Source organism: Passer montanus, unplaced genomic scaffold (assembly GCF_014805655.1).
Source record: "Passer montanus isolate IOZ18808 unplaced genomic scaffold, ASM1480565v1 scaffold36, whole genome shotgun sequence".
Classification (NCBI taxonomy): Eukaryota; Metazoa; Chordata; class Aves; order Passeriformes; family Passeridae; genus Passer; species Passer montanus.
The window spans coordinates 8,980,398-8,993,941 of record NW_024368374.1 but is presented as its reverse complement, the minus strand read 5'-3'; the positions used below and the strand labels follow the sequence as shown (position 1 = coordinate 8,993,941).

Sequence of the window (13,544 nt, the reverse complement as noted above, 5' to 3'; positions counted from 1 at the left end):
CCTTTGGAAAAGCCACAGAAATCCCTCTGCTGCACCTCAGCATTTCTGATGGGACAAGTGACAATGCGAGAAGTCACGGTCTTAAGCTGCACCAGGGGAGGTTTAGGTTGGACCTTAGGAGGAATTTCTTCGCAGAGAGGGTCACTGGGCATTGGAACGGGCTGCCCAGGGAGGCGGTGGGGTCACCGCCCTGGAGGTGCTTAATGAAAGATGGATGGGGCACTCAGTGCCAGGGTCTGCCTGCCACAGTGCTGTCAGGTCGCAGGTTGGACTCGATGATCTCAGAGATCTTTTTCAACTTGATTGACTCTGATTTTGTGCTCTGGGCGGTGGGGAGACCTTGGGAGGTCACCTCTGTGTCAGCAAATGCACAGCAGAAACAAGACAGCCTCTTCATTTTGACATATATTACAGCCACTGCTGTGAACTTATACAACAGAGATCTCATTTATTTATTCCTTTCTAGCTGTGCTCATAATTAAAACAATTGTTTTGTGAAATGAATTCAGCTATGTTGTCGCATGAAGCGAACCCTGTATCATCCACTCAAAATCCTTTATTTAGTGAGTAAATTCTTTTTAATTATTAATATTTTAATTTTCATGCATTTTTTATATTTTATCAGTGAAAACAAACAAAAAATAAACAGAAAAACCCCGAGTGCCACCTTGCACCAGGCCGGGCCTGGCCCCACGGCCGGCCTGCGCTAGGCCGGAACCAAACGCCCGGCGCGCGTTTCCGCCGGAGCCGCTCCGAGAGGCGCCGCTGTGGCCGGGAGGGCCGCAGCCATGGCCGACACCGCCGCGCCGCCGCCGCCGCCCGCCGCCCCCGCCCCGGGGCTCCCGGCTGCCCCCGGCACCAACCCGCTGTCTCGCAAGCTCAACAAGATCCTGGAGACGCGCCTGGACAATGACAAGGTGGGTCGGGCGGCGGCGGCGGGACGGGTGGGGGCCGGATGAGCCGTCAGGGGCCGCGGGCCCCGACAGGCTTCGCGGCGGGGAGGCGAGTCCTGCCGGAGCCTCAGTTCCGCTGCGGAGCTGCGGGCGGTCCTTTGCGGCGTTAATTACAGATAAAATTAGTGTTCGCTTCTCCAGCAACATGCCACGCTCCTACTTTATCCCTTCGGATCGTAGGGAGGTTTGTATTACTTGCGTCGGAAGGGCGCTTCTCTAGCTTTTTGTAACTTAAATGTTTTCTTGTTGTGGATAGGTCATTCATTTACAGAAAATAGTGTTATTGGTTAAAGCTACTGCACAATTGTGGACAGAGTTTTCTGTTAGAAGAAGAAAGGCTCAGCAATGATTTTAGTTGTTTGCCAGCTTAAAGCTACTGCAAAATTGTGGACAGAGTTTTCTGTTAGAAGAAGAAGGCTCTGCAAGGATTTTAGTTGTTTGTCAGTTGATATGGAGTGTGTTAAGGTAGCTTTTCCTCTAAAACCATTTATTAGGTTTGCTTTATTTTTAATAAGACCACGAACTTGAGGTGGGTACAGACTATTTAACTTGCTTCTTTGTAACTGCATGCAAACTGAAGGTCCTTTTTTGTTTTCCAGGAAATGCTGGAAGCACTCAAGGCTCTCTCGACCTTTTTTGTGGAAAACAGTTTGCGCACCCGAAGGAACCTGCGTGGAGACATTGAACGACGAAGCCTGGCCATAAATGAGGAATTTGTGCACATATTCAAGCAAGTTAAAGAGGTAATGTTTTTGCAGCATAACTAGTTATTTTGCAAGAGTACTGCTGTGTGATTTAAAGTTTAAAAAAAGAAAAAAGGATAAAAATAGATTTTAACTTTCCAGGATGCAGCATAACTAGTTATTTTGCAAGAGTACTGCTGTGTGATTTAAAATTTTAAAAAAAGGAAAAAGGATAAAAAGAGATTTTAACTTTCCAGAGTAGATATACTTTTACAGTAAAATTGTTTCATTTATTGGAAGTGTTGCATTGGATGTTTCAAACAGATCCAAATCCTGAGTGCATCTTAATATTATATTTAGAGGTGCATTACTCTGTGTTGATTAACAGGGAGCCCTGAGCATGTACCTTGAAACTGGGGCATCTAGTTGTGGTGGGGAACTGGGCCTGGACACAGCACTTCTGATTAAAAATGCAATTACTGTTATTTGAACTTACTTAGGAACTTGAGAGTATAAATGAAGATGTGCAAGCAATGAGCAGCTGCTGTGAAGACATGTCCAGTCGTTTGAAGGTAATATATAAATGGAAGTGCTTCGAATATTTTTCCTTTTGAGGTGTGACTGCGTCCTTTTGAAAGGACGAGAGTTATTTTTGAGGATTAAGAGCAGTGAGATGTTTCTATGGTATGCATGTTATGTTACTTTAGGATATTAATATGCTTCTTCTTACTTGTTTAGAAAATGTATCAAGGAAGTAATTTTAATTTCTTCCAAATTGCAGTTCAAAATGCAGCCATATACTTATTTTGATAACAGCAATGTGAAATCCATGTGTCCATCAGTGGAGAGAAAATATTTTATTAGATTGGATGTGTGTGAGATGTAAGGGTTAATTTGTGTATTTCCATTTAAAATGGCTTTTGTATTGACTGTATCTCTTGAGTTATGTGTTCATGCAAATATCTCAAGTATATTGATAGGAAAGTATCTGGTAATTCAAAGAGGGAGGCAGATCTGGCATCTTCAGTATATTGGTTTTGTTTCTTAATGTTGTCTCAAAATGCTGATATGCAGGAAAACCAATTCTGTTTCATCTTTATCCTGAGTCCATAATATTCCTGGCAGGACTGGGGAGTACAGGACATTTGTGTTTTATGGTGCATTACTAAATCTGGCTTGGTTTTAGGGTACAAATTCAAAATTCAGTGCAGTGACGCGTATAAACGGCTTATGGATGCTGAAGTGTAGATGTATTGCCAAACCAAACCTGTTCCCAGTACAGCACATAAGTTATAATACCTAAATAAGAATCCTTCCCCCAAAAAAGTCCTGTGAAAACAGTTGTTTTCCTCTCCATGTGTGTGTGGATATTAGATGTCCTCCTACTTAGATAAATAGGTTTCACAGTCATTGTTCAAATGCTTGTAGCTTGATGAACTTGTACCAAGAGATGTGAGAGTACAGTGTAGCCAACTGCAGTACTTAATTTTCAGTTTTGGAAGGAGCTGGGTAATGCGCCTCAGAGGTCTCAGATCTCTTTTTGAACATTGTTAATGTGGATATATTCTGGTGCAGTTCAGGAACTGTTAGACTGAGCTCTTAGATGTGGAAATGAGTCAAGTGTCCATGCAGATTTTTGCTCTTTTCTGTCTTTAGATCATGAAGTGTAACTGTCGTCTGTGATTTTTTTTTTCTTTTCCCAGAGTAGAGCCACCCTGCAGAGATTTCTTTTACTGTTAAAGTCTGTAGGTAGTTTTGTTCTGTGCCCCATAGGGGGTTTCCTCTAGAGCCCTGTAGAACTCATAACTTGTCTTGATTCAATCCATATTTCCTTTGTATGAATGTAAAGGTAATAAGCTCATGAACTAGCTCTCAGATGTGAAATACCCTGGTACTTTATCTGTAGAAGGACAGGAAGACTTGCAGGCATGTGCTCAAGCTGAATAAGAAGACAAAAATGAGCTAAATAGAGCAAATAGAAGAAAGAAAGAGGAGGATTTGGGGCACATAATGCAGAAAAGTGTGCAAAGAGAGCAGTATATTAAGAAAGCAGAACAAATGCAGGACATGAAAGGGAATATATTTGGATAAGCCAAAAAGCTTTTTGGCTTTGTTATTTTGTAAATTTATAATACTATCTGATCCAAATAGTCATATATTGTCACATCTGATTTTAGGACAGTGACTTGATAAATACAGTGGCTGAAAGGGAGAGAAGGAGCAAGTAGTAAAATGGAGTTCAGTGGAATTGAAGTATAATAAAATTGTTAACTAATGTACAGAGGTGGGGAGGAAGGGAAAAATATTTCTGGTTTGGATATACAAGAAACATCAAGTACCAACTTTCTGATTTCTCTAGCCTGTCTGGCTCATTTGTGACAGCTACCTGGTTAGGCTAGATGTAAGCTCTTACATTTCATACATAAAGTATTGACAATATCTGGTGTGTATTTGAATGCACTTACGTAAAAAATGGCTTCCTGGTATATCTAGGTAGATTCAGAAAAAATGCTTTTAATTCTTTTCTGCTGTTCTACTGTTGGCATTGTTCATGGTAATCAGTACTTCTGCCCAGAAAGTACTGGAAAGAAGGCAAATTTCCTCTTTTTTAATTGAAATTTGCAATTAAGTTTGGCATGAATTGCTACAGTCCTACTTTCACCTATCAAAGCATTCCTGTACCTTTACTGCTTTGCTGTTATAACTAACGTAGTGGCAGATAGGCTGAAATGAATCAGTGTGTATAGATATTTTTGTTAAACCTCTCAGGGGTCTCAAGACTGGCATCTTCAATTTGGCAAGCTGTAATATGGTTGTCATATCTCATTGAAATTATTCACAGAATGTCTTTATTGCCATTTCCATCTCCTCACTTGCAGTATTATTCTATACTGAATGCATTTTGATTTTAGGATTTTTTTGTTGTTAAATTGTCTCTATTTTTCTGCATAAGGGATCACTGGTGGCATCCAGTGTGAAGCCAAAAAATCCAGCTGTTCTTTAGCTTTTCACAGAGCAATAACTTCCAGAACTCTTTAACTTCAGTTGCAGCAATCCTTTCAGTTATGCAGTTGCTGTATGATGCAGAATTGTTTCTGTATGGATTCCCTTGCACTGCCATCACTCAATATTTAGGGCTGTGTTGATTTTCCTAACTTAGAATGGTAGAAGCATTTAGATTGGGAAGGACTTCTGAGATCAAGTCCACCCCAGCATTGCCAAGTCCACCGCCATCCCATGTCCCTCAGTGCTACAACTGCACATCTTTTAAGTGCCTCCAGGGATTGTGACTCAGCACCTCCCTGAGCAGCCTGTTCCAATGCCTGACCACCTTTTCAGTGAAGAAATTTTTCCTAATAATTGTCCTTGGTGCATGCAGTTCTGTAAGCTGTTGGACTGTAGAGCAAGACTTGCTTAGACTAGCAGAGCTGTGTTCATCATCTTTTCTAAAAAGTCTGAGTGGACACTGGTACTGGGCAGTTTAGCATCCAGAGCTGTTTCATTTTTTTATTTTGTGACAGCAAATGATTTATAGTTGATGGGCATACAAAATAATCAGAGCTATTACACTAATATTGGTAGTATTTCTCTATTAAATACAAATTAAAAATAAACTGTGTGAATATATGTGTATATGAATATGAAAATATATATGGATAAGGATAAAAATTTATGTATTTTCTGCATGGACATAGGGAGAGTTAATGAATACTTGTTTCAAGAAGGCCTTTTATTTCAAAGAATATGCTCTTTAAATTGCCTATACTCAGAAAGCTTTGAAAGTATTACCTATTTTAAAGATTGTTTAATACAGTTGATATGTTTGTGTTTTTCACATGCTTAACAATTCTAATTGTATTCTAGGCAGCAAAGGAACAAACCCAGGACTTGATTGTAAAAACCACAAAACTCCAGGCAGAAAAGTATGTATACTACCTTATTTAAAAAGTATGTATACTGCCTTATTTATTTGATAGAATTCTCTTTTTGATGTGACTCTGACACTTTGATTTAGGACTTTGGGGTTTTTTTTTCAATACTATATGTTTTTAGCTCAGTTGTGCTCTTAGATTATAGCTAAATGATCCAAAAAGATAAGAATGTGTGTTAGTGTGTGTTTCAATAAAATTAGCTTTTTAGGGAAAACAATAATTTACAGTGTAGCACATGCTAAATATGTATGTGCTTTGCCTAAAGTCTGTTGATAATGTAAGTTATATTGTGTCATAACAGATATGGACCAACTCAATTTCCCATCAGTTTGACAGGCTCCTTGTTATTAATGCTTTGTATCCAGTGGAAATCTCTCTCTTTTTCAGGGGCTGTATGAGGGAATGCAAAGTTGGATGCTAACCTACTCTACCATATTTAAAGGTGACTGTAAAATATAGGAGTGCTGTTTAATGAGCCTAGCACAGACCACTTTTTCCATTGGTTCTCTAGCCTCCTGTGGAAGAAAAGATTTGTAATTTTTGCTTTTCAGTATTTTTATTCCTGAGAAGGGGATAATAGCCAATGGTGGATTCAAGCAGTTTATTGTTTTTTTGCTAGGATGTATGGTTTTACAGCTTCAGGTTTTCTCAGTGTAGAAGAATGAATCACCTTGCTTTATGAGCTTTCTTCAGAAAATTATATACAGTTCACTGAAGGTTAGAAATAATTATTTTACAGCAGTAAGTTTCTATTGGAAATTATGGTTTTGCATTGGTCTCTGTGAGCTTTCAGAATCAGTAGGTTTATGATATGAGCTTCAGTAGAAAATCTGTACGTATTTTAAACATTGAATGTAGAATAACTGCATAAAATGCAGTGCTGTTTCATATAAAGTGAAGGATTTGGTAAAGACATTTAAAGTAAGTGAGCAGAAGTCTTAGCAAATACATCATTTTGAATATGAGTATGTGAAGTAGTAGAACAGAGAAGTGGTCATATATTTTGTAGTCTCAAGACAAGGAAAGCTGCTTTGATTCCTTGTTCCGAAGCAGAATGGGAGATACCAAGACCAGTCCCAAGAGGTGTATGGTTAACTGGCCTTAAATTCCATTAAAGGAGATTATGCAGACTGTACATCAGTACCTCTTACTTGCACTATAGTTTCCTTAAAAAACTTTCTGGTAATTCCTTTAAAAGACAGAACATCTCCCCTAGTGTGAAAAGGAAAAATGTTTAGGAAGTAATCTGTCCTTCTGAGGGTCCGTGTGATCTTGGAGTGCACATGTAGGAAGAAGTTCGGAAGTTTATTTTTTAAGTATACCATGAAGTACCAATGAGCAGAAGCCGGAAAGTACTTGTGACTTTTGCAGTCTGATAGTTATGGAGATTCATAATACCATTTATTAGCAAAGTTAATTTTTTCCCTGCCTAAACATATTGACAGAAAAATTGTGAAGACTGTTTGGTTCCATTTGGGACATTTTAGTAATTTGTTCTTTCAACTTGTTAAAGGACTGTTTGTTCTGATGCATTCCTTTGGTTTACATCAGGCATATGAAGAGGCATCTGCTGCCACATGTTAGGGGATTCTTGAACACCTGAAATCTTGCCTCTGAAAAAGCACAGGTCTTAAATTGCTGATGCCTTCAACTTAATGTGACCTTTTTTAGCCAACAAATGAGTAAGTGATGAAATTGGAAGGACACGGCTTCTCTGTCGTCTGAGGGTTGTCCCAAAATGCTGTCTGGTTGAAATGCAGAGATGAAAACTGGACCTGTTCTATTACCTTTTTCTATTAGGCTTAGCATTTGTGTGATTTACTTTAGCTGACCATGTTTTTGTAGTTGGAAAAATGTTAGGATTTTATTCAATGATCTGAAACTGAAGGGAGACTGTAAACTTCTAGATGTGTTTCATGTATTAATGTTAACTAGGGATTTAGATTATTTTCCTTTTATTTTCCTTTTTTTTGCTGTACTTAAAAAGGAATGGCTGTCTCAGTGGCTCTGTGTGGGTACTAGATTTTTTAAGCAGTTTTGTCATTGTATTATCATCTATATAATTAGTTGTAGTTCAGGATGGTTTTCAGTTTTCAAAGCTTCTTACCTGAACTCTTGTTGGTTGTCCTGGTCACTCAGGTTTGTGATTTGAAGGTAGAGCTGCTTGCCATCAGGTAGTCCTCATGAGTGCTTTGGGACTTCCTGTATTGGTGAAATGTGTGACTTTAAGATATCTAGGTAAATATTTGGGACAGAAAATCAGATTTCTGTTTCAGATTTAAGTTAAAACTTAAGCATTCTTGGGTGTTTGCTTGGCAGCATTTTTTTTCTTAGTTTGTGAGCTTTACACCTGCTTTGGCACAAATGCTAAATGTAAGGTCTTACTTAGATAACAAATTTTAAAAGTAATTAATACAACTGCATTTTTATATTTGTGAATATGTCAGAGTTGGTGCATTTATTTGGTAAGTTCGGTTGCTTATTCTGAATTTATTTCTTCAGTGAAGTCTAGTTAAATTACTGCACATTGGAGACTGTTTTCCTTCACACTATTTAAATTATGGTACCTGCTTAGTGTAGGAACTAAGATGATTTCTTTTTCTTTTAAAACTGAGACTTACCATAGCTTAATAGAATCATGTTGTGTGAAATAAAGTAGTCCAGACATCCAACCCATCTCTTCGTAACAAAAGGTTAAGTTATTGCTTCTCAGGAACATAGTCTTGAATAGAGTGTTCATTTTAATGTATTTAATTACAAACTTCTATAATAAAGAAAAGCTGAGTTGGTTAATTTAGACAATTTTGTTTGTTAAAAATCTGCTTCCACTTCAGTTATCTTTGGTAGATTTGTATACTTCTACTTGAGCACACTAATATTGCTTTCGGGTTGCATTAGGTTTTTTATGTATAGTAATGAAGAGATTATTTTGTTTTCAAACAATGATCATCTGTTGTTTATATGCTATTGCTAGTAGGCTGACAGAAAAAGTATCTTGCTCCTTGAAATGAGATTTTAATAATAGCTTCCTCTGACTTGTTGGTTCTCTGGTTCTCTTGTTACATTTGACTCCAGTTTTGTTGGGGTTTTTTATTTGTTTTTGGTGTTGGGGTTTTTTTGTTTGGTTGGTGTTGGTTTGGTTTGGGTTTTTTTTTGGTTTTTTTTGGGTTTTTTTTTAATTGGTGTGAGGCTAAAACTTACTTGCAATACTGAACTACTTCACCTTGCATAGAAGACAAGTGTCCCCGACTTCAGTAATTCCCACACCAGAGAAATAATTTGTATAGTTCCAAATACTCTATGCAGAATGCTGGAATCCTGGCTTCGTAGTAATTCTGCCAGCCACTTAATAATAAGATGTTGTGCAAGATGATGTGCTGTTTTTGAGGTTAGCCACAAGTTACAGTCATCAATGTAACAATTGAGAAGAGAGACTAGAAGGTAATACTTATTGCCTTATTGCAATATTAATACTTATAAAAGTAAGTAAGAGCAGTTATGTAAGTGTATGTATATGCTCAGGGACTTTGCTGAAAATAGGTCTGCAGAAATACAAAAGCTGTTGAGGACTAGAACTCGTGTTCTAAAAGTAAAAACCACAATGCTCTGAAAACTTAGTTCTTGAGTCAAATTACTGCTTCACAGCTTTTGTGGAGATTATGCACTTGAACACCTTTACAAGCTACCTTATTTTGCTACACTCTCTTTAATTGTGTTCTTAAACAGAGTGAAATTTGTATTTTGGTGTCAGAATCATTGTTAGTTATATCAATTACAAAAACAGCCATTTACATAGCCCTGGGATTGTTTTACTTTTTAAAATACAATTTAGTATGATTCCCAGACAGGAATGTAAGTGGGTACTTCAGTTTGTTTTAATTGAATCACATTACATTCAGGCTTGATCTCTATTTAAAAAATAACAAAAAACATTCTTGGAATTTAGTCAATTATTTGCCTGTCACCTCTGTGCTCAATACAGCCTTAGAAGTCTTAGGAAAAATGTTTGTAAGTGAACGTCTTCTTCAGTATGGTCTCTCATCGTTGTGTCTTGGTGGTACCTTTTTCCTTTTCTAACAAATATCTTTTTTGTCATAGTCAATTTGGAACTTATGTAGGAAGTTCAGCACTATTTGTGGCAAGTTAGAGAGGTTTGCTTTTATCAGACTGTGCTAAGAAAAGTGGTGATCTGGTGGTTTGCATTGATGAGATGTATTTCATGTGTTGACCTTTTGAAACTTGTATTTACATTTATTCTTACGAATGTGCTTCATGAGAAAAAGCAGTGAGTGCCTAAACTGAATTATAATTCCATTTGGCAGAGGGTGAAGACTTGAAATTCCGAGGCTCATTTTCTATCCTGATTTGTAGTAAAGTAAAGTGTAGGTGACAAGGTGTAGCAGAGGAATAAATGGATCTGAAAGAAAATTGATCAGCTAAAATGGAGCTGAAAGAAAAAAACCAAAACTAACTTGTCACATTCTAGCCATGACCAGCAGAGAACTTGCAAAGCCTTATTTTCTTGCCAGCTTTTCTTCCTGGCAACTCTGTTGAGACATGAAGTGCTCTTGGTCGGTATGAAATGAGGTGTGGTTTTACAGGTGGAGAAACATTCAGCAGAAGTGCAGAATCAGTTACATGGTACCATTTCTGACTGATGTTTGTCTGATCTGCTCTGGGAAGAAAAGCCCTGGAATAGAAGGGCCAGAGAGCTTGTGGTCTTCACTGCAAATTGATTTTGGTTGTATTGTTTTCCTGCTATCTGATTTAGTTCTTCTTTTGCTGCAGCTTAAGCTCATTTGTTTTGATTCTATTCCAGGTGGATGTAGAGAACAGTGTGTCATTTCCGTGCCTTTGGCAACATTGTTGAATTTGATGGCAAATTTGAAGCTAGACTAAGCAGGCCCCTTTCCAGTGACTTTATATAGATTTTATAAAAGATAAACTGATAATACCAGATTGTTTGGTATGGAAATATCAAATAGCTCATCTTTACAAGATGAAAAAGAATGTGTTTATTGCAAATAAACTGCTTTTAAACTTAATCTCTGTGCACTACTTAGAAACCATGGATCATGGATCTTAACCATTGCCAAACACTGATTTACCGTGTGTTCGCACATCTATATCTGTATATATCACATGATTTCTGCAAAGCTCTGCATATGAAAATTTTGTCAAAAATACTCTGTAGATGCATACCCATCATTTAGAGGAAGCCTTACCAGTATAAAAGTAGAAAATTATTTAATTTATCAAATTTATGTACAACATGTAAGCTTTTTTATTCTAGTGTTTGGTAAGATTTTAATCATTTCAGTGCAGATTTGTTGCTAAAGTTTTGATTTAGCTTTTTCAATTTTTCCCCATTTATTTTTATCACAGAATGTGTGAGATGGCAGGGCTGCAGCATTGCAGGCTGTGTTCAGATAGGTGTTACAGATGGGAGGAACCTTCTGAGTTCAAGTCCACTCTCCCGCTGCCACCTATTATTTCCACGATGACTTTGGTAAACTCATCAACTATTCAACACATAACTAGTGCATTATTTTTGTATGTTGTGTATGTTACTATTCATAGAACACTTACCAAAGCTCATTCTTTCCAGTAAAAGCCTTTCCTTGATTTCCAGCCTAATTTTTGGATATAAATTGACTGTTTTCTCATCTTGTCCTTTGTTTTAAAGGCTGCCTTCATCTCCTGTGATAAATTAGTTTTTCCATTTCCATGATCATCCTGCTAGCTGTGGTCTAATGGGAATCCATTATTCTTGCACACAGATGATAAGGATTGTGATCTGTTTTCCAGATGAGGTCTCACTAAAGCCTTCTTTACTGTTACTGCTATTTTCTTGTATCCTGGAAACATCAGACAATTCACTGGGTTTTTTTATGTCTTCCTATTTTTTAAGTAAGGAGAATATTTCATAATAATTCATAATGATGGAATGGGTCACTGAATACCTCCTCACAGTATTTCAGTTCTGCTTCAATAAGAGACATGTTTGACAGATAAAATACAGAACAAAACATTTGTTCTCAGCATTTACAAATGCACTTTTGCACCTCTACTTATTCTTTAGAATGGTTTTCTAATGCTTGTGTGTAACCGTTTTGTTACACAATCTTGTATATTTGCCTTTCACATGACAGAAAAATAATTTTGCAGCTTTATACAAGTCTGTTAAAGATGATTGTTATTTACTTATGAGTTAGAAATACTCCATTGTCCTGAGGCTTTAGAAATGTGTTGAATCTTCAGTACTACAAATTGAAAGTAATTTCAGAATGACTGCTCTGATTCATCCTAAGTAGAAGAAACTAGCAGATTTTTATGCTGTGTGTGGTGGCAAGATAAAATTCAGCTACGGAAAAGTCTGCTCTTCTCCACCTCATTTTTGAGCTGTCTAGGTGATAATCCTAACAAACAGTGCACATTTGTATTTGGTTCAAGGGAAAAGTGCATGAAGTGCATAGTTTCCCAGCCTTTTGAGTTCTCTTGCAAAAGAATTCTGTCTCCTTGGTAACGATTAAAACTGGGGAAATTGCTCTTTGTTGGAATGCTGTCCTTTGCCCAAGTTCTAAATTCTACCAACACTTGGCACTTCCCCTTTTGCATCAATACAGGGTTCCCATAAGCTGTTAGTTTTGTTCATTTATGCAGGATTAGCTGTGTTAAAGGAAAAAAAAATTGGGATAACAACGTGGTGTGGCCTTTCCTCAGCTGTACTGCACTTCTTAGAATTTAGAAATTATTATATCTACAGAAAGGCCACTGGGTCCTGAAGTGTCCAGTTGTCTGCATGCAGGTACTGACTGCTGTGGGTTATATGTAAGACAGCCTTACACTGGCTTTTGTTGTTACCTGCATGGTGTTTTGTTAGGCACTTACTGTAGTGAAATGATTGTAGCAGCCTTGAGTGACATTTTAATCCCATGCCCTGCCTTAGTAAAATAGATTAAATTCTAGTTAAATATCTGTTAGCTTGTATGTGAGGAAATTAATACATAAATAAATATATATGGAAAAAAGTTAATACAGATCTGAGTTTATTGGTCTCACTGCCAGGCAAAGATCAAAGGTATGTACAATTTACATATTTTGTTCCTGATCCATCATCTAGGATATGGGTCTCTTTCTTGTGTAGATTGATAATGAAGGCAACTTTGTCAGTCATCTCAAGAACTGGCTAACCTGGATTCTGAAACAGAGTAGCTCTTTGAAATCCTGTGTGCTTTTTTTTGTAAAGAGCCCAACAGAAACAGCTTTCAAAATTCAGACACATGCTTTTGTTTAGGAGATGTTTGTCACCACTTCCCAATCACCAGCTTGGGAAAAGTGAATGAAACATTGCTGCCACCTTGAGGTTGTTATTTTCTGAGTACAGTGTGAAGCTTAGCTTGCACAGTGTACTTGAGTTTAATGTATTGACTCTATATTGTAAAAGTTAATTATTAGGAGTGTATGGAGTCCATCAGTGTGCATTAGGCCTTAGCCCAAGACACAACCAGGGATGGGAATGGCTTTAAAGCACAGGGTTTGATCAAACCTTGTTCTCCATAGCAGCAAGATTGGAGGCAGGATTGTAAAGAGTGAGGACTTGCAGAAGGAGAGATATTGATTAGCAAGATTATTCTTTTTTATAAAGAAGGAGTAAAACAGGGCACAGGCTTCCAGGACTGACTCATGAGCATGCTGTTTGGACAGTTCCTGACTCTGTTCCTTGTTCTACCACAGCCCAACTTCCACCTGAAAACTGAGAAAACCATTATGCCCAATATACTACACTTCTTAAAATCAGACCTCCTCCCACCCCCAGTTTGATGGAAGTATAGATTCAAAAAATCTGAAGAGAAAATAATAATAAATGGAGATCTTCTGTAAGAGCAGTTTAAAGTTTATGCACTCAGGAGATACACGGGCTCAAAGAACAGAGAAGTTTCTCAGCATCCGTCTGCGCCTCTCTCTGGAAGATT

At 37.6% G+C, this 13,544-nt stretch overlaps 1 protein-coding gene across 2 annotated transcripts in view; it reads left to right on the top strand.

Annotated features, from left to right (window-relative positions):
- The first annotated feature begins 788 nt into the window (after positions 1-788).
- The window catches only part of COG6 (component of oligomeric golgi complex 6), a 55,898-nt gene continuing 43,142 nt past the window's right edge, over positions 789-13,544 (top strand). Inside the window, exons 1-4 of one of the 2 annotated variants that reach the window (XM_039716692.1) lie at positions 789-917; positions 1,553-1,696; positions 2,137-2,208; positions 5,501-5,559. In XM_039716692.1, coding sequence (XP_039572626.1) covers positions 789-917; positions 1,553-1,696; positions 2,137-2,208; positions 5,501-5,559 — 404 coding nt within the window. Of the gene's footprint in view, positions 918-1,005; positions 1,138-1,552; positions 1,697-2,136; positions 2,209-5,500; positions 5,560-13,544 lie in introns of those variants that run through there. The other variant, XM_039716693.1, reaches the window with a different exon arrangement.